General features: G+C 40.0%; 1 protein-coding gene across 8 annotated transcripts in view; it reads left to right on the top strand.

The window, feature by feature from the left end:
- LOC107399359 (3-beta-hydroxysteroid sulfotransferase-like) overlaps positions 1 to 27,523 on the top strand; it is a 230,626-nt gene that overhangs the window by 112,366 nt on the left and 90,737 nt on the right. Inside the window, exons 1-3 of one of the 8 annotated variants that reach the window (XM_076571533.1) lie at positions 14,269 to 14,610; positions 23,213 to 23,373; positions 23,490 to 23,730. In XM_076571533.1, coding sequence (XP_076427648.1) covers positions 23,598 to 23,730 — 133 coding nt within the window. In that variant the 5' untranslated portion in view covers positions 14,269 to 14,610; positions 23,213 to 23,373; positions 23,490 to 23,597. Of the gene's footprint in view, positions 1 to 14,262; positions 14,611 to 16,081; positions 16,106 to 21,732; positions 21,757 to 23,212; positions 23,374 to 23,489; positions 23,731 to 27,523 lie in introns of those variants that run through there. The other 7 variants (XM_076571527.1, XM_076571538.1, XM_076571534.1 and 4 more) reach the window with 7 other exon arrangements.

Genomic DNA, 27,523 nt, shown 5'->3' with positions numbered 1-27,523 from the left:
AATAAAAAGCTGACATGCTGGTAGCTGGGCAGGAAGTTAGGCAAGAAAACCAAACTGAGAATGATGGGAAGAAGGAGGGAAGAGTCAGGGGAGATGCCAACCAGCCATAGAGTAAGCAGGATATGTTAAAAAAATGAAATTATAAGCCATGATCCATGTGGCAAAGCATAACTAGAAATACGGGTTAATTTAAGTGTAAGAGTTAGCTAGTAACAAGCCTGAGCTATTGGCCAAGTATTTGTAATTAACATAAGTTTCTGTGTGTTTCTTTGGGACTGAGTGGTTGGGACAGAGAACGTCCAATTACATAGGAAAGATCTGGATGCTGTCAAGCCAATAAACAGCAGGTAGTAGGAGCTCAGCTCATGTGGCGAAATATGTAAGGAAAGGTAGCCACACTCTTCATGGCCAGAAGAGGTCATCAAATGAAAGTAATTTTGGATTTTTCTAGCTCTGTGCATGAGGTCAGTAGATGGATCAACCTCTGGAGCCACTTTTCCATCACACATGTCTGCAATCCCTCCAGCAAGGATATCCATAATTGCAGGAATTTGGGAAATTATGATGACAGGGATTAGGTCCATGTGGGTATCAGTGCTATTGCTTCTCACATTCCCAACATACCCAGAAGAAATGTCTCCTTATTAAAACATCAACTATCCCTGGAGGTACCACTGTCAGAGTCTCTAATGTGAGAAAACCTGATCAATATGATCTTTCTTAGAAAATTGGGAATCAATCTCCCCCAAGATCCAGCTATACCACTCTTGGGCATATACCCAAGAAATGTTCAATCATACCACAAGGGCACTTGCTCAGCTTTGTTCATATCAGCATTGTGTGTAATAGCCAGAACCTGGAAACAACCTAGATGTCCTTCAACTGAAGAATGGATAAAGAAAAAGTGGTACATATACACTCAGTAGAGAAAAACAATGATACCATGAGGTTTGCAGGCAAATGGATGGATCTAGAAAAAATCATCCTGAGTGAGGTAACCCAGACTCAGAAGGAGTGGTATGTACTCACTCATAAGTGGATACTAGATGTAAAGCAAAGGATAACCAGACTGCAACTCACAGCTCCAGGGAGACTAGCTAGTAAGGAGGACCTTAGGAAGGACACATGCATCACCCAGCAAAGGAAAAATAGATGAGATCTACATGAGCAAACTGGGGGTTGGGGGGGGGGCAATGGAGGGCAAGGAATGGTGAATGAGAACATAGGGGAATGGGAGTTTTGAACTGGAACAGGGATAGAGTGGGAGATCAAGGAAAGAGATACCAGGATAAATGAAGACATCATGGGAATAGGAAGAAACAGAGTGCTAGGGAAGTTCCTAGGAATCCACAAGGATGACTCCACCACAGACTACTGGCAATAGTGGAGAGGGTACCTGAACTGTCCCCTCTGGTGATCAGATTGTTAAATACCCTAACTGTCATCATAGAGAGAGCCCTCATCCAGTGACTCAGAGAAGCAGATGCAGATATCCACAGCCGGGTGCCAGGCTGAGTTCCAGAAATCCAATCAATGAAAGAGAGGAGGATTCTATGAGCAAGGGACATCAAGACCATAAAGGGAAAAAGTACAGAGACAAGTGGCGAAACTAGTAGAAACACATGTACTGTGGACCAATAGCTGATGAGCCCCCACTGTATTGGACTAGGCCCTCTGGACAAGCAAAACAATTGTTTAGCTTAACCTGTTTAGGGGGCCCCCGAGGCAGTGGGATAGGAACCTGTCCCTAGTGCATGAGCTAGTATTTGGTATCTAGTGCCTATGGTGAGACACTTTGTGTAGCCTTGGTGCAGGGAGGGGGCTCTTGGACCTGCCTCAACTGATATTACCAGGCTCTGCTGACTCCCCATGAGAGTTCTTGCCTTGGAGGAGGTGGGAATAGGGAGTGAGATGGGGGAAGGCTGAGGGGCAGGTGGAGGGAGGACAGGGGAATCTGTGGTTGGTATGTGAAGTGAATAGAAAATTTCATAATAATAATAATAATAATAATAATAATAATAATAATAATGAAAAAAGAAAAGAAAAAAGTGCCTTACAAGTTTGCCTACAGCCCAATCTTATGGGGGCATTTTCTTAATTGAGGTCTCCTAAACTTACATGACTCTAGTGCATGACAAGTTGACAGAAATCCTTCTAGCACAGCATTTTATATTGTACTTTGCTACATTTTCTTTTCTTGATTTGTGGAGATGTGTTGTTGTACTGTGTTTTTCCTTTTTGAAAAAAATTAGTGTTGGATTGGAAAGGACTGTGGAGGATTTGGAAGGCCTTGGGGAGGGGATGATATGTTCAAAATATATTCATAATTAAAAATCATTTTTAAAAATAATAAATAACAAAATGATAAAAAAATCATTTTAATAATAAAAATATAATAAAAAGAAAATCTCCCAACCAAAAACAAACAAAAAAGAAATTACAACTATCAGTAACGTCCTCATCACCAGCCTTTACTCCTATAAAGTAAACAGAGGCTGAATGACCGCTTTCTCTCGTCTTCAACTGTGTGGTGCCTTTAAGAATGAGGCTGACCTTCTTCATGTTTTCATGACTCAGCAATTCCCATTACGCCTGAAGGACACCAGTTCTCATATCCAAGACCTATTTACTCCAAGAATGAGTTTTTAAAAAATTCTTCAGAAACCAACTTGTAATGTCTTTTCATTATACCTATAGTTTAGTGCATCTCCCTACCATCATCAGAAATGTTTATCCATGGAATGAATGGTGATGAACACAGAGACTAACAACTGTAAAAGATGCACACATTAAAAGACTTTGGAGTGATCAGCACTAAATGGGACTTCTGTAGAACAGGTTTTCCTCCCAAGGCTCAGTAGTCACTTTTTGATGCAGAAAGAATGTATTACAGAGGCAGAGGTGGTAGATGACTACACCAAAACAGTGTTTTCTATATACCTCATGGCAATTGCACACATGAATGTACAACAGTTGTGACTCATGTACAAGTTCTGTACAAACTTAGGCCAGACAAAATTCCTGCATGGAGGTGGAGTTTAGCCATGATCTCCGACCTCTGGTAAAGTACTGACAGCTTCCTGAAAAGAATCAGTTTTCTTCAAGGATGTGGTCTCTAATGATTGACCAAACTCTACTAGATATTCACACACTCAAGAGTATGTAGGCATCATCAATTGGATTGGATGACTTTACAGATTGAAAGATGGCTGAGCAGTTAAGACATTTGGGGCTCTTACAAATGATTTGGGTTAAATTCCCAGTATCCACATAATGACTCATTATCTCAGCTCCAGAGTATCTGATGCCATAGTCTGGATAATGCATGTATTGTGGTTCATATACATAAATGCAGGTAAAAGGCATCTATGTATAAAGTAAAAATAAATCTTTAAAAATGAATAAACAAAACTTGATGCTTCTAGAATGAGAGGAGAATATGGGGGAAATGGAAGAGGGGAATGAATTATGATAAAAACAATTTATGAAATTATTAAAGTTAAAAGATATAAACACACTTCATGCAGAAACAGATCATAGAGATGTTGTGAACACTAAAGAACATTAGCCCTTCAAACAAAGGAAAGGTGCACTGAAGATCAATTAAGAGAATGCCTTGTTTTGCCATTGTATACCTGGAGATCCAGATAAAATGCAAGGCCCTGGAAAGTTGTAGCTAATAAAATTATTTACAAAGATGTATTTTATTTTTTATATGTTTGTGTGTTTTTATGTGAGAACGCATATGTGCCTGGGTGTGTACTTACACAGGAGAGAACAGAGGGTCAGTTCCCCTGAAGCAGGAATAATAGAATGCTGTAAACCACTCAGTGTTGGTGCTGGGAAACAAATTTCATCTTTGAAAAATCAACAAGTGTTATTGACCACTGGGCCATCTCTCCGGCCCCTAATGACATCATTTTAAAGAGAATGTTATAAAAGCATCTTTATTGCACAATTGAAAGTAGAAATTAGCAAAAATAATCTACAAAAAATTGAAAAAAATTAAATGGAGATATAAAAGGAATGGTGGGGTTATGTTATGGCTCAATGTGTAGAAGTGCTTATCATATAAGCCTTATGATCAGAACTCAGTCTCAGTCATCCACATAAATTTGGAGACAACTGACTCTACAAAGTTGCTCTCAGGTTCTCACAGATGTTCTGTGACATATGTTTACTAACACTGACACTTATGCACACATATACACCATAAATATTTTTTAAAGGGAAAAAGAAAGAATACAGCATGATGGCAAGGTAGCAGACTTAGTAGAATCCATCAAGAACAAAGTTACGTAATATAAAGAGAAGAATGATAATTCCAAGATATCCATGACTCTATGAAAAGAATAAGTACAAGGTTCATAGACATAGAAAACATTTTAAAAGTCAGTTCTCTAGAAAAGAAAGTAGGAAGCACTCTTGAATGCATTGGCACCGGAGATCATTTCCTAAATAAAACACCGACAGCACAGACTCTGAGCACAACAATTAATAAATGGGACCTCTCAAAATTGAGAAGCTTTTGCAGGGCAAAAGACACAGTCAATAAGACAAAAAGACAGCCAACAGAATGGGAAAAGATTTTCACCAACCCCACATCTGACAGAGAATTGATCTCCACAGTATATAAAGAACTCAAGAAACTAGACAACAAAATACTGAACAGTCCAATTAAAAAAATGGGCTAAAGAGCTAAACAGAGAATTCACAAAACAAGAACTACAAATGGCTGAAAGACATTTAAAGAAATGTTCAACATCCTTAATCATCAGAGAAATGCAAATCAAAACGACTCTGAGATACCACCTTACACCTGTCAGAATGACTACGATCAAAAACACCAATGACAGCCAATGTTGGAGAGGATGTGGAGCAAAGGGAACACTCCTCCACTGTTGGTGGGAATGTAAACTTGTACAACCACTGTGGAAATCAGTATGGCGGTTTCTCAGAAAATTAGGAATCAAACTACCTCAAGACCCAGCCATCCCACTCTTGGGCATATACCCAAAGAATGCTGATTCATACCATAAAGATACATGCTCAGCTATGTTCATAGCAGCACTATTTGTAATAGCCAGAACCTGGAAACAACCTAGATGCCCGTCAACGGAAGAATGGATGGAAAAAATGTGGTACATATACACAATGGAGTACTACTCAGCAGAGAAAAACAATGACAGCATGAAATTTGCAGGCAAATGGATGGAACTAGAAAAAATCATCCTGAGTGAGGTAACCCAAACCCAGAAAGACAGTCATGGTATGTACTCACTCATAAGTGGATTCTAGATATAAAATCAAGACCACAGCCCATAGAACCATAGAGGCTATATATATATAGTATGGAGGTTCCTAGGACGACTGTGGCTTATAATAAATTTCGGTTCTACTCAATTATTGAAAAAAATATATCCAAAAGAATGGAAACAAATGAACTATGAACCAAAGGCTGAGGGGCCCCCAGCTGGATCAGGCCCTCTGAATAGGTGAGACAGTTGAATGGCTTGATCAGTTTGGGAGGCAACTAGGCAGTGGGACCAAGTCCTGGGCTCATTGCATGAGTTGGCTGTTTGAAACCTGGAGCTTATGCAGGGACACTTGGCTCAGTCTGGGAGGAAGGGACTGGACCTGCCTGGACTGAGTCTACCAGGTTGATTGCAGTCCTCAGGGGAGGATTTGCCCTGGAGGAGGTGGGAATGGAGGGTGGGCTGGGGGGAAGGGGAGGGTGTGGGGGGGGGGAGAATAGGGGAACCTGTGGCTGATATGTAGAACTGAATGGTATTGTAAAATAATAAATAAATAAATAAATAAATAAATAAATAAATAAATAAATAAATAAATAAATAAATAAATAAATAAATAAATAAATAAATAAAAAGTCAGTCAGTTCTCACAGTTAGGAAAAAAGATGTTTTGGTTGCTTTTTTTTTTCTTTTTACTGTTAACTAGATAAAACCTATAACTACCTTGGAAGAGAGTCTTAATGAGGAATCATCTAGATAAAACTGACCCATGAGCATGCCATTGAAAGTCTCCTGATGGTTAATTGATAATGTAGAAAGACAAAACATATTATGGACAGCACCATTCCCATCTTTGGGGGAGAGGGGAGTCCATAAATGTATAAGAGAGGAAAATAGTTAAACGAAGGTTGATGCTGAATGGGTGTGGGTTCACGTAGGTCCATGCGAAGAAGACACAACACACTTTAAGGATGTCTTTAGTCTTTCCACCTGCAAGGGGAATCAGCCTCTCACTACTAAGACACTTTCCCTTAGCCAAGGGCATCTTTATTGTTTTACAAACTTACACTTTTAGTAAGTTGATTTCCATCTCCTCAAAGCATCCCTATGAAGTTTCCAAAGAGACAGTACCAAATGCAAATTCTCAATTAAGAAATATCACAGAGTGTTAGAGTTTTCCCAACCAAGTTTTGCATATGTTTTGTACCTTTGGGAAACTCTCAGGCAAGATTCACATGGAGAACAACAAGGGAAACAAAAGGTAACTGAGAAACAAAAGGTGGATTAAGGCTAGTCCAGATTAAGGCTGGCTCCAGATCAGGTATAACTCAGTGGGAATTCTCCCATCAGATCCCCCTTTCTTTCATACAATAATTAATTATTTTGGGGGTTATGTAGCCTCACAACATAGCTTTCCCCCTATCTTTCTGTTTTACACTCTTATGTAAGTAAGCCAAAACATATTGTAAAACCACTAAGTTTACTATTGCTAGCACAAAAGTAAGACATGCTAAAACAATAAATCTATTAAAGTATTAAAGTGATCCATAGGGGGAAATGAGGATATAGTATTTGTAAGGCCTTCTATAATATCCATTCTTGTCATATCAGGTAACTTTTTATAAAAGTTTCCTTAATTTCTTGCGGTAAATCAGAAATCATTTGAGAAGAATTAGGGTGACCCATCAAAATGCATGTTAACCTTTTCCCAATCATACTTGCTTTCATTAAACTTTAAAGGTATAATATAAGATGTAATGTTCTAATCTCATTTTAATTTTATCTGCTCCTTTAATATTTTTAACTGATCTCCCAATAATGAAATAAGTTTGTTATTAATGAACAATAACAGTTTGTCTTAAATCAACTAACTCACTATCTCACTATTTACCCTACTTTGTTCAGTACAAAGTTCATAAGAGTGTTTGTGCCAGTTTCTGACAAACTCAGCAGTTTGAATTTTTTTATGATACGTCACTCCATCTATTGCAGCAGCAGCTATTAATGCAATAATTCTGATAATAACTGCAATAGCCAGTGCAACCATTTGATGTGTCCTTTTTAATATTTGTTCAGTGAGTTTCTGTACCAGGATCATTCACAGGAGAGTCTTGCCATAGCTTCGGTAACCTCACTGGTATCCAGATTGCTAGCCTTGCTCTATGAACGTACAAACTTTCAGAGGTTAAGTTTAAAGGTATATTAGAATTAACACAGGTATGAAGGGTACAACATTCACAAGTGATGCTGTAATTATTAGGGTGCCATTGTACAGGTCCATTTAGTAACAAGTAAGGTAATGGTATGCATGCCATAAAAGGATGGCTTTGATTTAGTTTAAATGACAAAGTATACTTACCATCCTTAATGTTTAGTTTTCCTTCCCATGCTTTAGAGGGTGGGAGGAACTTGCCTTTTTCCACAAGTTAGTCTGAATTGAATTGCCAGATTGCAGGAAAGGACTTGACATTCCAACTCCATGCAGTTGGATAGGTTCATTAACAGAAGCACTGATTTCTACAGTTCCATTCAAACTATACTACTTCCACCTTAACTCCGAGTGACACTATTTTCCTTGAGGGAAGCCATAGGGGCTCCACTCTATGATGTTTTCTTGGGAGACATTAATTAGCACTTGAGGTTTCTCACTATTACATTGTCGCCAATGCACCCAGTCAGATTCCTTGTTGGTAACCCTCATCTCACAGAATGGTAGATTTATGGAAATAGTAGCATTAATCTACTGTCCTTTGAAACCGTACACATGGAGCATATAAAATTTATTGTGACAATCTTTGGTAGTGTTGACTATGGATAGCCTACCTGCGTCTGCTTGTCTCTGCCGCCGGGCCTGTCTACCTCTGTGGACCGCCGCTGGGCCTGAATGTCTCTGCCGGCTGCTGCCAGGCCTGAACATCTCTGTCGGCTCCCGCTGCTGGGCCGGTCTACCTCAGCGGGCTGTTGCTGGGCCCTTCTACCTCCGCGGGCCGCCGCCGCAGGCCTACCTGCGTCTGCTTGTCTCTGCCGCCGGGCCTGTCTACCTCTGTGGGCCGCCGCTGGGCCTGAATGTCTCTGCCGGCTGCTGCCGGGCCTGAATGTCCCTGTCGGCCACTGCCGCTGGGCCCGTTTACCTCAGCGGGCCACCACTGGGCCCGTCTACTTCTGTGGGCCGCCGCTGGGCCTGAATGTCTCTGCCGGCTGCCGCTGGGTCTGAATATCCCTGTCGGCTGCCGCCGCTGGGCCCGTCTACCTCCACGGGCCCCCGCCGCAGGCCTACCTGCATCTGCTTGTCTCTGCCGCCGGGCCTGTCTACCTCTGTGGGCCGCCGCTGGGACTGAATGTCTCTGCAGGCTGCTGCCGGGTCTGAATATCCCTGTCGGCTGCCGCCGCTGGGCCCGTCTACCTCAGCGGGCTGCTGCTGGGCCCGTCTACCTCCGCGGGCCGCCGCCGCAGGCCTACCTGCGTCTCTCTCCAACTTCTTTATGTGGGCATTTAGTGCTATGAATTTCCCTCTTAACACTGCTTTCATAGTGTCCCATAAGTTTGGGTATGTGGTGTCTTTATTTTCATTGAACTCTAGTAAGTCTTTAATTTTTTTCTTTATTTCTTCCTTAACCCATTGGTGATTCAGTTGAGCATTATTCAGTTTCCATGAGATTGTAGGTTTTCTGTAGTTTTTGTTGTTGTTGAAATCTAGCTTTAAACCATGGTGGTCTGATAGAACACAGGAGGTTATTCTGTTTTGTATCTGTTGAGATTTGCTTTGTGGCCATGTATGTGGTCGATTTTAGAGAAAGTTCCATGGGGTGCTGAGAAGAGGGTATATTCTTTCTTGTTAGGATGGAATGTTCTGTAGATATCTATTAGGTCCAATTGGGTCATGACATCAGTTAAGTCCTTTATTTCTCTGTTAAGTTTCGATTTGGGAGATCTGTCCAGTGGTGAAAGTGGGGTGTTGAGATCTCCCACTATTAATGTGTGGGGTTTTATATGTGGTTTAAGCTTTAGTAATGTTTCTTTTACATATGTGGGTGCCCTTGTGTTTGGGACATATATGTTCAGAAATGAAACTTCATCTTGGCCGATCTTTCCTGTGATGAGGATGTAATGTTCTTCTTGATCTCTTTTGATTGATTTTTAGTTTGAAGTCTATTTTGTTGGATATCAGGATGGCTACCCCTGCTTGTTTCTTAAGACCATTTGATTGAAAAGTCTTTTCCCAGCCTTTTATTCTTAGGTAGTGTCTGTCTTTGAATTTGAGATGTGTTTCTTGTATGCAGCAGAAAGACGGGTCCTGCTTTCGCATCCATTCTGTAAGCCTATGTCTTTTTATAGGTGAATTAAGTCCGTTGATATTAAGGAATATTAATGACCAGTGATTCTTCATCCCTGTTATTTTTGGTGGTAGTGTGTGTGTACTTATCTTCTTTGGGGTTTACTGTTGTGGCTTTATCTATTGCCTGTGTTTTCGAGTGTGTATCTGACTTCCCTCGGTTGGAATTTTCCTTCTAGTGCTTTCTGTAGGGCTGGGTTTGTGGATAGGTATTGTTTAAATCTGGCTTTGTCTTCAAATGTCTTGTTCCTTCCGTCTATGATGATTGAAAGTTTTGCTGGGTATATTAGTCTGGGCTGACATCCATGGTCTCTTAGTGTCTGCATTACATCTGTCCAGGTCCTTCTGGCTTTCAAAGTCTCCATTGAGAAGTCGGGTGTTATTCTGATGGGTTTACCTTTATAGGTCTCTTGGCCTTTTTCCTTGTCTGCTCTTAATATTCTTTCTTTATTCTGTACATTTAGTTGTTTAATTATTATGTGTCGAGGGGACTTTCTTTGGGGGTCTAATCTGTTTGGTGTTCTATAGGCTTCTTGTATCTTCATGGGTATTTCCTTCTTTAAGTTGGGAAAGTTTTCTTCTATAATTTTGTTGAATATATTTTCTGTGCCTTTGAGTTGGTATTCTTCACCTTCTTCTATCCCTATAATTTGTAGGTTTGGTCTTTTCATGGTGTCCCAAATTTCTTGGACATTTTGGTTCATGACTTTGTTGGCTTTAGTGTTTCCTTCGACTGATGAAACTATTTCTTCTACTGTGTCTTCAATGCCAGAAATCCTCTCTTCCATCTCTTGCATTCTGTCAGTTATACTTGCATCTGAAGTTCCCGATCTTTTACTCAGGTTTTCTATTTCCAGCATTCCCTCTGTTTGTGTCTTCTTTATTTTTTCAATTTCCCTTTTCAGTTCTTGGACTGTTTCCTTTGTTTGTTTCATTACTTTTTCATGATTTTCTTTCATTGCTTTATTGTTTTCTTGCAGGACTTTATTGTTTTCTTCCAGGAGTTTATTGTTTTCTTGGAGGGCTTTATTGTTTTCTTCTAATTTGTTTGCCCTTTCCTCTAGTTGTTTACAGCGTTCTTCCAATTTTCTTGTCTTTCCTCTTCACAAGCCTCTACCTTCTTCATGAAGTTACACATAAGGCTACTTTCTTCTGCTTCTTCCAATTTTTGGTGTTCAGGTCTAGATGCTGGAGGGGGGCTAGGTTCTGGTGATGCTGTCTTGCTCTTCATTTTGTTGTATGTACTTCTGCCTTGACGTCTGCCCATCTCCTCGTGGTTCCTTCTTGGTCTTATCAGTGTACTTGTTTCAGAAAGAGCTGACAGATTCAGGAAGTCTCTCTCTCTTGTCCAAAAGGGAGTTCTCTTGTCCAACTCTCTGGTCCAGAAGGGAAGTCGGGGGCAGGATGGGAGCTCTCTGGTCTAGAAGGGAAGTCTGGGACAGGATGGGAGCTGGAGGCCGGTCTCTAAGTCTCAGGAAGTGGCTGGGGTCTCGAGCAGATTGGCATGGGGGCAGGGTGCGGAGATTGCAGGGGCTGCCGGGGGGCTTGGAGAAGAGGATCCCTCCCGGTGGGGCTAGAAGGGGACCCGCCCGGTGGCCAGAGCCTGTGGCCAAGTTGGGCAGGATTTCCCGGAGTGGCTGGTGCCCAGGGATGGGGTCCTTGTTGGAACCGCATACTCACCTCTGGTCCAGAAGGGAAGTCGGGGGCAGGATCGAGTGGAGACTTCTTTTAAAGGCCAATTAGGATCCCAGGATCCTTGTGAAATTATAGATATATCAGCACCAGAATCCAATAATCCTTCAATCTCAATCCCACTTAGTTTGACTTTTAATTTAGGCCATTCATCACTGAAAACTATTTGCCAAAATAATTTCCCCCTGTACTCCCAAAGCTTCCAGTTCTACATATGCATGCTGCTTGTCTTTAAGATATAGAAACAATAATAATTGAGCCATTCTATTCCCAGGTTTTATTTCCATAGTCCTTTCTACAAATGCCATCATTTTAATTTCTCCCTGGTGATCTTCATCTATAATTCCTGGGTATACTATAAATCCTTGAGACGTTAAGCTATTTCTTCCCATAATTATTCCTACTATCCCTGGGGGGATAAGAAGGACAATACTGTTGAGTGGCTATCTTATAACAAGGAATTTGTGAGATAATGTAAGATGTTTGCACACTGCTAGTTGTAAAGCAGTGATCCCTGAAGGAGCACGCATTAAATCTCTAATGCTGAGTTTATGTTTCCCTGGTGGCTCTGCTGATGATCCTTGCTGACAGGTAATTGGTAGCTCCTATTGTTTGTTCTTGGGCCCCAAGCTAGGCTTTGCATCCAGTTTCTTGACAGTATTTGTTAGCCCAATGTTTACCTTTACCAAATGTCTTACAATGTTTACCTTTACAAAATGTCTTACAAATTCCTGAGGTTTGAAGCTTTCAATTCTGATTATCCTCCAAAGAGTTACCTTTTTTAGTAACAGAACGATAACAATCTTTCCTTAAATGTCCCAATTTCCCACACTTAAAGCATCTGGTATTCTGAGATTTAAGGCCTTTAGCTAAAACTTGTCCAGTTATATTAGCATTATATTTTGTGAATCCAATATCAGCAATAGTTTTAATCCATTCCTCTAAAGGGGCTCCCTGAGCCTTCAAGGGCCTTATGGCTTTTTGGCAATCAGTATTAGCATTCTTAAAAACTAAAGACTCAATTAAAACTTTTCTGACATGTGAATCAGCCACTGCTCTATGCACTGCTGAAGTTCAACTGCAAAATTCAGTGTAGACTTCTCCTGCACTTTGTGTGATTTTGTGAAGGAGACAAATCTTTTCTCTGGTTCTGTGACCTTATCCCAGACCCTTAAAGCCACTAGGAGACATTGCACTGTCGTAGTATCATCAAATTGTATTTGTCTTTGTAAATCAGTATACTGACCCTCTCCTCACAATTGGTCCATTATTATATCTACTCCTCTAGTCTGATTATACTGTTCCATGGCTGCTGCTTCCTCTCTACTCCAAGTAAACCATTGTAATCGAGGATTAGCTTCTAGTATGGCTGCCATGAGGCTCTTCCAATCTTGTGGAATAACTATTCTGAATAGCCCAATTATTTAAAACCCATTTTACATGAGGTGAATGCATCCCATATGCCATCACTGCTTCTTTTATTCTTTTCAGATCTTCCATGTCCATAGGTCTCCAATTAAATTGAACACAGCCTTGGAGATATTGATTATTTGCAGGCATCTGTTGCATAGTAGCTGGGAACACCTGCTGAGGTGTTCTTATGATCTTAGGCAACCATTCCTCAGTTCCATTATAAGGTGGTGCTGTTGGGCCATAATTAAGTATTCCCCATTTTTCTACTGGGAAAATTCATTTTCTTCCCCCATTTTCTATAGGGAAAATTTTCCTTTTAAATCTTTCTCCTTCCCTTCTTACTACTGGGAAGATTTTTTTTTCTCCTTTCTTTCCCTTTCTCCTTCTGGGAAGTTTCCTTTTTTCTGTCTGGGAGCTCTTGTGTGCAGTTAAATTTCAGCCCTTCCTATTTCTTAATCTGTTTCATCTGATGAAGAAGGAGAACAGTCATCTCCAGTGTCTTGGCTTCCCTCACTTTCACTGTCCTCTGAAACAGCATTCCTATCATCCTGTAAAGGAATATTCTCTTCTGCTGATTGACATATCCTAGCCTGAATGTCTCCCCTTTTCATTTGCTGTTCTACTTCAGATATAGCTTTAAGTGACTACTCACTCTGCAATGGCTCCAGAGTATTTGAAATTAAATTACACAAAGACTGTTTTTAACAGTATGGGCTTTCTTTTCTGATGAACTTTCCTCAAAGCTCTCAACATTTGCTTCCATGCTGTCAATTTTAATTGAACATGAAGAATTGCCTGAAACCAAAGGTAATGCCATTCAATTAATACCAAAATCTTTGTAAGTTTTTTTTCCCTTAACATTCACTCCATTTCCATTAACAGGCATTTTAATAACTGCATATACCATTGCTCACGAGATAGAATGTTGCCCATGACCCTGCCAATCCTGTTATCCTGAGAGCAAAATTTCCTCTAGTCCTTCAAAGTATCTGGATCCTCGGATCTTTTTCAAGTCTCACAAGTGTTGTTGAACAGGTGTGGGTTCACTCAGGTATGTGGGAAGAAGTTACAGCACACTTTAAGGATGCCTTTACCCTTTCCAGCTGTAGGGAGAATCAACCTCTTGCAGGACTGAGATACTTTCCCTTAACCAAGGGCTCCAAATTTCCAAATTTACACTTTTAGCAAGTGGAGCAACTCCTACCGTCAAACCAACAGGAAAACACAACATCCTTTAGCCTTTGGGATATAATAAAAACAGTCATAAGAGGGGCATTTAAGGTTCAAAGTACCTATATCAAAGAGATTTCTTTTAAATTAGTTAATGGTTCAACTTTGGGCTTGGGGAAAAAAACATGTCAAACACCAAAACCAGTAAAATGATTGACATCAATGTAGAAATCAGTGAAATGAAAACAGCAGCAACAATAAAATCAATATAGAGAGTCAATGACACAGAGTTGGTTCCTTCAAAATATAAACAATATTGACAAAATTTAGTTAACCTAACCAAAAGAAAGAGGAAATATAAAAACTAATACAGCAAGACATGAAAAAGGAGTTATAATGAGAGGCAACAGTGAAATTAAGAAAATTATTAGAGTTTACCTTACAGATTCCAAAAAACTGGAAAATTTAAAAGATATTCATGAATTTAAAATTTTTTTGTTAAATTTTTTCCATTCATTTGCACACCAATCGAAGATCCTCCTCTTCACTCCTCCCATCCCCCCAGCCTTTCACTCACACACCACCCCCCACTACCTCCCTCACAAGAAGGCAAGGCCTCTTATAAGGAGGCACAGCCAGTAGAGGAAGTCTAAAGCCTTTCCCCTGCCTCAAGGCTGCATCTTAGGTAGTGGTCTCCAAAAAGCCTGCTCATGCACCAGGGATGGATTCTGAACCTGTAGATTGCTTTTGGTAAGATTGCCATTTTTACTATGTTGATCCTACTTATCCATGAGCATGGGAGATCTTTCCATTTTCTGATATTTTCTTCAATTTTTTTCCTTCAGGGACTTAAAGTTCTTACTTTAAGTGAGAGTTCTTTAAGTTCTTATCATACAGGTCCTTCACTTGCTTAGTTAGAGTTTCCCCCAAGATATTTTATATTATTTGTGGCTATAGTAAAGGGTGATATGATGTTTCTCTCATTTCTTTCTCAGCCCTTTTTATCATTTCTATAGAGGAGGACTACTGATTTTTTGAGTTAATCTTGTATCCTACCACCTTACTGAAGGAGTTTATCAGCTGTAGGAGTTTCCTGGTAGAATTTTTGGGATCACATATGTACACTATAATATCATTTGCAAATAGTGAAAGTTTGACTTCTTCCTTTCCAATTTGTATCCCTTTGATCTCCATTTGTTGTCTTATTGCTCTCCCTTTTCATTTCTGATTTTGTTAATTTGGATGTTCTTTCTCTGCTTTTTCGTTAGTTTGAATATGGGTTTGTCTATTTGTTGATTTTCTCAAAGAACCAACTCTTTGTTTCTTTGATTCTTTGTATTGTTCTCTTTGTTCCTATTTTTATTGATTTCAGCTCTCAATTTGATTATTTCCTGGCATCTATTCCTCCTTGGTGACTTTGTTTCTTTTTGTTCTAGAGATTTCAGATGTGCTGTTAAGTCACTAGAGGGTGATTTCTCCATCTTCTTGATGTGGGCATTTAGTGGTATGAATTTTCATCTTAGAACTGCTTTCATAGTGTCCCATATGTTTGGATATGTTGTACTTCCATTTTCATTGAATTCTAGGAAAGAAATTACTTTCTTATTTCTTCCTGGACCCATTGGTGATTCAATAGGTCATTATTCAGTTTCCATGAGATTATAGGCTTTCTGTAAATTTTGTTTTTGTTGAAATCTAACTTTAATCCATGGTGGTCTGATAAAATACAGGAGGTTTTTCCAGTGTGTGTGTGTGTGTGTGTGTGTGTGTGTGTGTGTGTGTGTGTGTGTTGAGATTTGCTTTGTGACCGAGCATGTGGTCAATTTTGGAGAAGGTTCCATGGGGTGCTGAGAAGAAGGTATATTCTTTTGTGTTAGGGTAGAAAGTTCTGTAGGTATCTATTGAGTCCATTTGAGTCATAACTTCTGTTAGTTTCCTTATTTCTCTTTTAAGTTTCAGCCTGGCAGATCTATCCAGTGGTAAGAGTTGGGTGTTGAAGTCTCCCACTACTAGTGTGTAGGGTTTGATGTGAGATTTAAGCTTTAGTAATGTTACTTTTACAAATGTGGATGCCCTTGTATTTGGGGCATAAATGTTCAGAATTGAGACTTCATCTTACAGGATTTTCCCTGTGATGAGTATGCAGCTGTCCTCAGGCAGGCTGTACATTGCCTGTGTTCTCTGCTCAGATGTGCTGCACAGCAGAAGTCAGCCTCACACTTCACAATCATCATCATCAGATTTGGTGAGACAATTGGGAATTCTTAAAGGGGGGAATTAAATTTTTAAAAAGAGAGAGAGAGTCTTTCTTAAGTTAAAAATTTGAAAACATTATTATGATGGAGGGAGTTAGGTCTCTGTATGATTACAAAATGGATAGTTTAAAAACGGAACAATTAAGCTGGGTGGTGGTGGAGGCGGCGGCGGCGGCGGCGGCGGCGGCGGCGGCAGCGGCCGCGGCCGCGGCAGTGCACACCTTTAATCCCAGCAATCAGGAAGCAGAGCCAGGCGGATCTCTGTGAGTTCAAGGACAGCCTGGACTACCAATTGAGCCCCAGGAAAGGCACAAAGCTACACAGAGAAACACTGTCTCGAAAAACCATAAATAAATAAATAAATAAATAAATAAATAAATAAATAAATAAATATAAATATATAAATAAATAAATATGGAACAATTAAATGAGAGGATAATTAACTTAGATGGGATATATGTAATGTCAATTATAAACATTATTGGTTTGATAATACTTGTTTCATGACTTAAAAACTTTGTTGATATGAGTGCCATGATGCAGGACTTGAAAAGTTACTACTGATAATTTGCAAGCCCTACAACTAATTACTAAAGAAAATAATTCAGTTTTTTGTAGATGAAATTCTAAATGATCCTATTAAATAAAAAAATATGGTTCCTGAAATTGGATTAAGGCATGAGAGAGATCAGAGGAATAACAACAGCCATATCTAATCTTACCTCACCAACTCACAGCTTCCAAATTCAAAGATACAACCTCTCTACCCATGCCTATATGACTTGCTATTCTGCCATCTGACTTACTCTCTGTATCCAACTACATCACTTCCTCTTTCTGCCCAGCTCTGTCACTTCCTGTCTGTCTATACAGACCTCCAGACCTCCATGGTTAACTAGTGTTGGTTTTAAGGCATGTTCCAACACACTTGGCTCTGTTTCCAATGTGGCCTTCAACTCATGAAGGTCCAGAGTTGGATCCATCTCAAAAGAGATCAAGAAGGACACTCATCACAGGAAAGATCTCTGCCTGCCAAGTGGTAGGATTAAAGGCATGTGCTAAACATTGCATGACTTTTGTGTTTACTTATAATGGCTGGCTTCTTCCCTGATCTCCAGACAAGCTATATTTATTAAAGCACAAATAAAATGTCACCACATTTCAGCACAAATCAAGTATCACCACAGTTTTGACTGATAAGTTTCAAGCCTTAGAAAAACTTATTAAAACAGATAATAGAGGTATTCAGACACAGACAGAGGAATTTAAAGGAGAACCAACCTCACCATTACAGTATAAAATTAGAGGAACAGCCCAAGGTTAACAAACAACCAACCTTCGTTCATCCAATCTCCTTATGGGATCAACAAGGGACAGACAAGGTAACACTTTGCCATTGGGAAATGCCTTGGGGGACCTCTTGCAGGCCCCCATGTCAAATGTGGTTCAGTCACTCCCTGTAATCATGGGGGAAACTCCTCCCCAGAGCAATTAAAGGACCTAATGCCTATTGTAAAAAATCATACTGTTCTGGATGACAGAACAGCCTTACAGGATAAATAAATAAACTTTCAGGAGAAACCATGAAGCAAATATTTTGGCAAACTTCAATAAATGATCAAAAACTAAAGCTAAAAATATGAATAAATGACATTGTAAATGAAGGTTTTGTATACATAGGGGAGATATAACAATAATTACAACAGAATCTTGCCACCTTACTGAAGGAGTTTATCAGCTGATTCCCTGATCGAAGTTTTTGGGTCACTTATGTATGCTATCATATCATCAGCAAATAGGGCAATTTGACTTCTTCCTTTTCAATTTGTATCCCCTTGATCTCCTTTTGTTGTCTTATTGCTCTGGCTAGAACTTCAAGTACTATATTGAATAAGTATGGGGAGAGTGGACAGCCTTGTCTTGTTCCTGATTTTATTAAAATCGGTTTGAGTTTCTTTCCATTTAATTTGTTGTTGGCTGTTGGCTTGCTGTAAATTGCCTTTACTGTGTTTAGGTATGTTACTTGTATTTCTGATCTCACCAGAATCTTTATCATGAAGGGGTTGGATCATGTTGGATTTTGTCAAAGGCCTTTTCAGCATCTAATGAAATGATCATGTGTTTTTTTCTTTCAGTTTGTTTATATGGTGTATTACAGTGACAGATTTTCATATGTTGAACCATTCTTCCATCCCTGGGATGAAGCCTACTTGGTAATGGTGGATAATTTTTTTGATGTGTCCCTGGATTTGGTTAGCCAGTATTTTCTTGAGTATTTTTGCATCAATGTTCATGGGCAAGATTGGTCTGTAGTTCTCTTTCTTTGTTGCATCTTTGTGTGGTTTGGGTGTCAGGGTAATTGTAGCCCCATAGAAGGAGTTTGGTAATGTTCTTCTGTTTCTATTGTGTAGAACAATTTGCAGAGTGTTGGTATTAGCTTTTCTCTGAAAATCTGGTAGATATCTGTGTTGAAACCATCTGGTCCTGGGCTTTTTTTTTTTTTTTTTTTTTGGTTGGGAGAATTTTAATGATCGTTTATATTCCTTAGTGGTTATTGGTCTATTTAGATAGTTTATTTGGTCTTGATTTAACTTTGGTATATGGTACCTATCCAGAAAATCATCCATTTCTTTTAGATTTTAAAATTTTGTAAAGTATAGATTTTGGAAGTATGACCTGATGATTCTCTGGATTTCCTCTTTGTCTGTTGTTATATTTCCCTTTTCATTTCTGATTTTGTTAATTTGGACGCTCTTTCTCTGCTTTTTGGTTAGTTTGGATATGGGTTTGTTTATCTGTTCATTTTCTCAAAGAGCCAACTCTTTATATCATTGATTCTTTGTATTGTTCTCTTTGTTTCTATTTTATTGATTTCAGCCCTCAATTTGATTATTTCCTGGTGTCTGTTTCTGCTAGATGAGTTTGCTTCTTATTCTAGAGGTTCTAGGTGTGCTGTTAAGTTACTAGTGTGAGATTTCTCTATCTTCTTTATGTGGGCATTTAGTGCTGTGAATTTTCCTCTTAACACTGCTTTTATAGTGTCCCATAAATCTGTGTATGTTGTACATTCATTTTCATTGGTATCTAGGAAATCTTTAATTTCTTTCTTTATTCCTTCCTTGACCCATTGGTGATTCAATTGCGCATTATACAGTTTCCATGAGATTGTCGGCTTTCTGTAATTTTTGTTGTTGTTGAAATCTAACTTTAATCCATGGTGGTCTGATAAAATACAGGAGGCTATTCCAATTTTTTTATATCTGTTGAGATTTGCTTTGTGACCAAGCATGTGGTCGATTTTACAGAAGGTTCCATGGGGTGCTGAGAAGAAGGTATAGCCTTTTGTGTTAGGGTAGAATATTCTGTGGGTATCTATTAAGCCATTTGAGTCATAACTTCTGGAAGTTCCCTTATTTCTCTGTTAAGTTTCTGTCTAGCAGACCTTTCCATTGGTGAGAGTGGGGTGTTGAAGTCTCCTACTACTAGTGTGTGGGGTTTAATGTGGGATTTAAGCTTTAGTAATGTTTCTTTTACAAATGTGTGTGCCCTTGTATTTGGGGCATAAATATTCAGAATTGAGACTTCATCTTGATGAATTTTCCCTGTGATAAATATGTCATGTCCTTTCCGATCTCTGTTGATTGATTTTAGTTTGAAGTCTATTTTATTGGAATTTTGGATAGCTACACCAGCTTGCTTCTTAAATCCATTTGATTGGAAAGTCTTCCCCTAGCCTTTAATTCTGAGGTGGTGTCTGTCTTTGAAGTTGAGGTGTGTTTCTTATAAGCAGCAGAATGATGGATTTTGTGTTAGAATCCATTCTGTTAGCCTGTGTTTTTTTATAGGTGAATTGAGACCACTGATATTAATGGATATTATTGACCAGTGATTGTTAATTCCTGTTATTTTGTGGTGGTTGTTGAAAGACCCTAACCCTTCAGGCTTACACCCCCAAGGCCCAGGAAATGAGAAACTAAAAATCTAGTTCCAAGGGCAAGCTGACTCAATCATTATTCAACCATCCCTGTAACAATGTAACAAAGCAAAAAGATTTCTGTTAAGAGATGTGCTCAACTGTGACTGGGATAGTTGCAAGTGTTCCAGAAAGGACCACTGTGACCTTTGTGTAAACTCCACTCCTGCCCTGATACCGCCCTTGAGGTTTGAGGAAGAATGTACATGTGGATGTGACTGTAACCACTCTGTGATCATACCATGATCTTAGAAACAAAATTGTATGGGAATTGTAATCTTATGGCTTCTGTGGGTTTTTCCTTTAAAAGCCCCTATGTGACTACAGTACAAGGCGACTCTTGCTCTTTGGAGCAGAGTTTGCCTGACTGTATAGCCAGTGCATTAATAAACACCTCTTGCTGTTGCATCAATTGAACTGGAGTCTAGGTTCTTGGGGTGTCCACTTGAGACCCTAGATTTTTAGGGTCTAACAGTTGTGTTGTGTGTTTCCCTTCTTTGGTATTTATTGGTGTGTAACTATTTATTGCCTGTGTTTTCATGGGTGTATCTCTAGAAGGATTTTTCCTTCTAGAGATTTCTATATGGCTGGATTTATGGAAAGATATTGTTTAAATCTGGTTTTATCATGGAATATTTTGTTTACTACCTATATGTTTATTGAGAATTTTGCTGGGTATAATAGTCTGGGTTGGCATTCATGGTCTCTTAGTGTCTGCATAATGTCAGATGACATCAATGTTATCCAGCTATATGCTTGCCTGAGAGGCTGAGAGCTCCTTCATGACTATGTAGATGTACACGACTGTGCAGAAAACATTTTCTGCTCATGGTTAGATATGAGGGACACACTGCTCCCCATTTCAGAATGGCAGTGTTTATTAATGGGACCCAATGCCTACAAGAGGAGGAATAGCCTTTCACATCAAAAGAATCAAAGCTGCAATATATTGGGAAAAAGGACTTCTTCCCTCAGAGGACAAAGACATTTAAAACAGACACAAAATCCTACAGCTCCTTGAGGCTGGCTGCGGGCCCCCACGCCCTAGCCCCTGGTCTGGCATTGGTGCACTGTTAAGCTCACACAAAGAGCTAAGGTGGAGTCCGTGGAGACACAGCACCACTGTCCCTTCCATTAAACCCAGAGAGTATGTTTATACCCTTGGAGCTCCCAGAGCTCCCTTCATGGAAGCCAGAAGGAATAAAAAGAATAACTGAAGAAGGGCTGCTGAATACCTGGAGTGCTGGCTGGTTACCTCAGAGTCAAAAATAGTAATTCCTGAGATGACCTCTCTTAGCCCAGTTGGGCAAACTCATGGAACAACCCAACTGGAAAATCTGCTCTACGAGAATTGTTGCAAAGATATTTGGTGGCCTGGAGATTACCAACACTGACCAAACAAGTTGGCAAAGCCTGTCTGCAGTGTGCTTGGAACAATCCCAAGCAGACCTACAAGCTGATACAAAAACGCGGGTCCTTCCTACCCATTTAAACATCCATAACTGGTCCTCAATGACATTCCACCCAGCAAAGGGGACGGATACTTGCTGGTTGTGGCATGCACTTTTTCAGGCTGAGTAGAATAGAAGCCTTTCCTACCTGCGCAGAGGATTAACCTGGAACTTGTGCTCATGCTACTTCCCCCAATCATTAGGATGGGTTGAGAGAGTAAGTAGAACTTTGAAGTGACACTGATCAAACATTACCAAGAATGAGACCTCCCTTGGGCAGAAATTCAGCCACTTTTACTGTTTAGGGCGTAACGCATGCCCTGTAAATGTAGTTAGTCTCCTTTTGAGACCCTGTCTGGCCACCCACCTCTGCTGCTCCCAAAAGCCACAGGGGACCTCTGAGAGTATGGACACACCCACTTTTAGCAATTCTTAAAAATCTTGGTTGACACTGGACACAAAAATTGCCCAATCCTCAGCACTCTCTTAGCTCTTAAAGCTGCAGGTATCAAGCTGTGGCTACACCGCACGAGCAAGTCAAGGTTGCTGTAGACCCTAACCAGGAGTGGACCATGAGAGCCCACCCAGCCAAGCCTCTGTGAAACTGGCCATCTCAAAACGACCTCAGAATGGGGGCAACGGCTCAGCTCGCACTCTGCCTCCTGATGTCCTTCTGATTCTGTGGATGTGCACCTATACAGTTCCCACCCAGCGTCTCTGACCCTGTCACATAAATTAGTCTGGAGAAAAGACTTGTCCCAAGGCAACTCCAATTCCTGGACAGCCATCAGGATAACTTAGCACCCCCTAGAGGGGCTCTGTTGTATCTCCTTCTGGTAGTGCTACTTGGGAATATGCCAGTCACATATCATCCCTCAGACATCATCATTCTGTGATGGAACTGCCTGCACCAATAAAACAGACTATAATTCCTTTTGGAGATGGCCCCAGCCAGTGACAGACTATGGACAAGAGAACAATTTGGGGAGAACATATTGTTCAAGAAATCAAAGTCACTCTTCAGAATCAGATTGATTCATTGGCAGCAATGTTCCTCCCAAACCACTGAGGACTTGATTACTGCTGAAAAGGGAGGCATATCCATGGTTTTAAGTGGAGAATACTATGTTTTTGCTGCTCAATCAGAAATAGTATGAGAAAATACAAAACAGTTATAGAGAAGAGAAGGCCAGAGGTAGAGTTGAGAGGCCATGAAGGGACTTCATGTGGACCCAGGCTGGCTCTGTTAATGGGGCCTCTTAGGTTGACCATAGCAGGACTTCTGTTAGGACTGTGCATCTTAGACACCCTGTCCAGGGTCATCAGAACTAGAGTAAAAAGAGTCAAGCTGCAGGTGACACAGCAGGTGGTATCAGCCGACTTCTTAGACAGATTCATAGGGTGCTATGAAGGTAAAGAGGAGGGAATGAAGTAGAATGAGGTAGTAAAGACCATTATTAGATGTTGATCTAGTGGCTTATTTTCTCAGTTACTTAAAGCTCTACTTGTATGGCCTATTTGTCAAAGGATAACTTCAAGTGGAACAAAATGATCCTAAAACGTAACTGAAAAAGAAAAAGGTCATTGCCCTTAATGACCTGCTGACTACTTCTGTATTTTACATAGCTTCTGTAAAATCTTGCTTGCTTGACTGCCCAAGTTTGTCATTTTAGAGTATAAAGTGGACATACAAACTGGACTTGGGACCACAACCTTTCAGGAGTTATCTGTGCTTCAGTCCACCAGTGACACTCCTCTGTTCCACTCTCATTGTTGTTGGAGTGCTTACTTATTCCAGAAAGATCACTGCAACACTGCTTGAAAACTCTGAAAGGTTTGTCACATTTAATTATGTCACTCTGCAAATCCCACCCATCTTAATTCTCACACCTGTATAAGTTCTGTTCTTCTGGTAACTCTAGAGAACTGTGCATTGCTCTGCTTTGACAGGTGGGCTCTTAGCAGCCTCCTCGGGAGCATAGACGGGCCACTTCCATTCAACACTTGAGCGAGCCAGGCCACTTGGGCAGCCTCACTGAAGCCCACAACTGTGTCAAGATGACTGACAATATCTTCTTGTTTGAGGGGATCCAGATGCTGTCTGACTTCCTTAGTGAGGAGTCTCTGTCTTTTGCTCAGAACTTTTTGGTGAAAGATGATGATGTCATCATAGTGAGCTTCCCTAGATCAGGTAAGAAAAGTGTGTGTGTGTGTGTGTGTATGTGTGTGTGTGTGTGTGTGTAACTTGGGGGGGGGGGTTAACCTATGTCCCAGTTACTGTTCTATTGCTGTAAATAGACACCATGGCTAAGGCAACTATAAAGGAAGATATTTATTTGAGGGCTTACTTACAGTTTCAGAGGGTTAGTACATAATCATCATGGTAGGGGCCATGGTGGCAGACCAGCAGACATGGCACTGTAGCAGTAGCTGAGAGCTCACATCTGATTCACAAATTGCAGGCAGAGATAGAGGGTGAGGGGAGAGACTCGCCTTGGGTGGGCTTTTGAAATCTCAAAGCCCAGCCTCAGTGACACTTCCTCCAACAAGGCTCACATCTCCTCCAACAAGAGCATGCTTCCTAATTCTTCCCAAACAGCTCCACTACCTAGAGATCAAACATTCAAACATATGAGCCCATGGGGACCATTCCCATCCAAATCACCAAAATCTGTATGCTTTTTCCCATGTCAGTTACACCATTTTATATTTCCACCAAAAATGCTTATGAAATTTTCAGCACATCAGTTCCCTAAAATCCTGTCCTTTGAGGATCTTAGGAGGCACAAATAGGGATGACTGACTAAAATATTGGTCAAAGTAAATTATATGTTTGAAATTATAAAAGAATAAAAAAAGAAAAACATATAGTTTAAACAAATACTGACTATTTATGATCAACTTAACCCTTGGCCTGCCTCCCCTGTGTACAGGTTAGGGAGTGGGGCTGAAAAATCCAAAACCTCTAATTCTGTTGTGTAGATGTAACCAACCATCTTATTAAATAAGAAACACAGAAACAATGTAAAAGAGAAAGCCGAGAGGTCAGAGCTCACAGCTAAAATCTCACCCTTCCTCCTGCTGTCCCAGCTTCCCGAAAAAGAGAGCTATTTCCTGTGTGTCAGGCATTTCCATGGTCATTCTGCCTTCTCATTGGTTGTAAACCCAAACACGTGTCTGCCTCATCACTGTCTGAATGTACAGCCCCCTAGGTCTTAAAGGCATATATCTCCAATGCTGGCTATATCCCTAAACACACAGAGATCTATGGGATTAAAGGCGTATGCCACCACCGCCATACTCTGTCTATGGCTCTAATAGCTCTGACCCCCGTGCAACTTTATTTATTAACATACAATCAAAATCACATTTCAGTACAATTAGATTACCACCACACTGTTGTATAGATTCAGGTGACCAGCTTATATCCTTGGCCTATTTATGGGGCCTAGCCACTTTTTTTTATGCACAGAAAACCTCTACTAATTCAGAGATTATGTGATATTAGAAGTTGTATGCTAGGAAACTTGGAGATAGACTCTATCATCTATCTATCTATCTATCAACTATCTATCATCTATCTACCCACCTATCTATCTATCTATCTGTATATCTGTCATCTACCACCCTATATGCTACTTACCTATCTAACATGGTCTTAGACTGGTCCTGAGGCACAGATCCCTACATCAAGTAACTGTGCAACTGAAAAGGCACCCACACATCACTAGTCTGTCATTAATAATTAGCCCAGCTTATCATATTTTATGACTGTGTCTCCCAGGGAAAGGTACCTCTTGCAGGTTTCCATTTGCTCTTGTCAGTTTCTAAATCTCAGGGTGCTCTCAAGAAACACAGAGCTTCTCTCTCATTTTGGGGATGGGAAATGTTGAGAATGGCATGGAGATGAGGTTGACTCAGGGCTCACTCTCACTAATTGTCAGACACTGAGATGGACAAGACTTGAACACTGCTTGATTTCCACTTGGCTCTGCCAATTCCAGGTGTATGAATGTGAGCACACTTTCTCATTCATGTCACCTCATTTTCAGACAATAATTATTTGTACGTCAAGAGTTAGTGTCTTCCCTAGAAATACCCTGATAAGACACAACTTTGAGGAGAAAACAGTTTATTAACATTTACAGTTGCAGGTTTCAATCCATCATTGAGAGGAATTCAAGACTGAAAAGCAAGCAAGCTAGTCACACTATATCCATGGTCCATGTAGAAATGACTGTGACTTTCTGCCTGCCATCTCTGGTCTCATATAGCTCAGGAACTCCTGTCTAGGGAATGGTGCTTCCCACAGTGGGCTGGGTCTTCCTATACTAATTAACAACCAAGATAATCCCCCTCAGACCAACCTGATCTAGATAATTTCTCATTAAGACTTTCTCCCTGGAGGGATGAGAAAACTTGAAGTGAGTTCATGAAACCAGAAAGCATCCAGAACAGTATCAAGAAGACACACTGACAGGACAGGGTGTTGGGGTAAATGCTGGGGCTTTAAGCAAAGTTCTTGACCCCTCTCCCAACTGGGATAACTCTCAGAGCATTTTATAGTCAGTATGTTGAAAGCAAAGTTGATGACCTTGTCAATCCTGTCCTGTAAAATGATACTTTCACCTCTTTCATCTCACTTTCATCTACATGAAAGGATTCCAGCACTTAAAAACAAATCAAAAGAAAACAAAACAAACAAACAAACAAAAAAAAAAAAACGTTTGCGAGATGGGTAAGAGAAACAGGGATGAAAATTTTAGCAAGCACTATGATTCATTGTGAAATGAATGGGCTTTGGAGAAGATAAGTATCTTGCTTGGCCTCTTGAAGCTAACAAATGAAAGGGCTTGGAGTAAAACCAGGTATTTTCGGTTTCAAAACCATTGATTAAAATACTTTAACTAGACATTCTAGACAGCTTGCTCTTTTTTCCCCATAAAGCAAGAAGTAACATCAATAGCTTATTTCTGACATTCAGTATTATGAGCATCTTTTCATTTGTCAGAAGTGCATGCCTTACTACTAACACAAAGGACCATTTTCAAGTGATATACTTTCTTTCTTTCCTGGTGTACTTATATTCAGATGTGAGAATCGGTAGAGGTGAATGTCTCAAAAGAAACTAGTGTTTTTCCAACTAAAAAACAAAAACAAACAAAAAACCAAAGACTTTCCCCAAGTACTTCTAGTTTCTGTCAAGTTGAGAGTTGTAAGGATCACAGAATTCAATCAAGCTGTTGCAAATAGATACATAAATTAATATAGAATTTAAAACAAAATTAATGTGGTTTATGCTATCACAAGGCAGAACCAGAGGGTGGGTCAGGAGGGCTGACTAAACCTTTTTTCATGCAGTCATCTTGGATACAAGATTTCTCATCTCTTTTTATTCTGCTAATGTCTTCATAAAGCCCTGGTAAGTCTATGGTACTCCATATAACCCTGTATGAGGTGGGATGGTAGGAGAGCAATCAGACTGCTTGTGCCTTCATTACCAATAAACCAAGCATATCTCTTGAATTTTTGTTATACTGTTCAGATCTAATTAGATAGGTACAGAGACCTGGAGAAAACAGGTAAGTAGAAGAAAGTTTGACAAATCTATATAAAGCTATAATTAGATAAATGAGATGATGTGGTACACCACTCACAGTAGGGTAGCTATAGATTGTTGTTTCAAAAAAACTAGAGAAAGTGATGTTCACAAGAGTCAACATGTAGATATGATATTCAGTTGAAGAGGTAGATTTGTTTAAAATGATAAAATTGTGCAATATTGATATTACATTCTGTCACAGTATTTATACATCCTTTAATATTTCTGTTAAATTTAATGTGAGTGGAGAAAATATGAGCTAATGAGGGGCAGGAATGGAGAGATGGCTACGCCGTTAAGAGCACTTTCTGCTCTTGCAGAGACCTGGGCTCAGCATCTACATATGGTGGCTCACATCCATCTGTAATGTCAATGTAAGTCC

This window comes from Peromyscus maniculatus, chromosome 1 (assembly GCF_049852395.1).
Source record: "Peromyscus maniculatus bairdii isolate BWxNUB_F1_BW_parent chromosome 1, HU_Pman_BW_mat_3.1, whole genome shotgun sequence".
In the NCBI taxonomy this organism is placed as follows: domain Eukaryota; kingdom Metazoa; phylum Chordata; class Mammalia; order Rodentia; family Cricetidae; genus Peromyscus; species Peromyscus maniculatus.
Note: the sequence above shows the minus strand (reverse complement) of the source record. Positions and strands in the feature narration are given on the sequence as shown.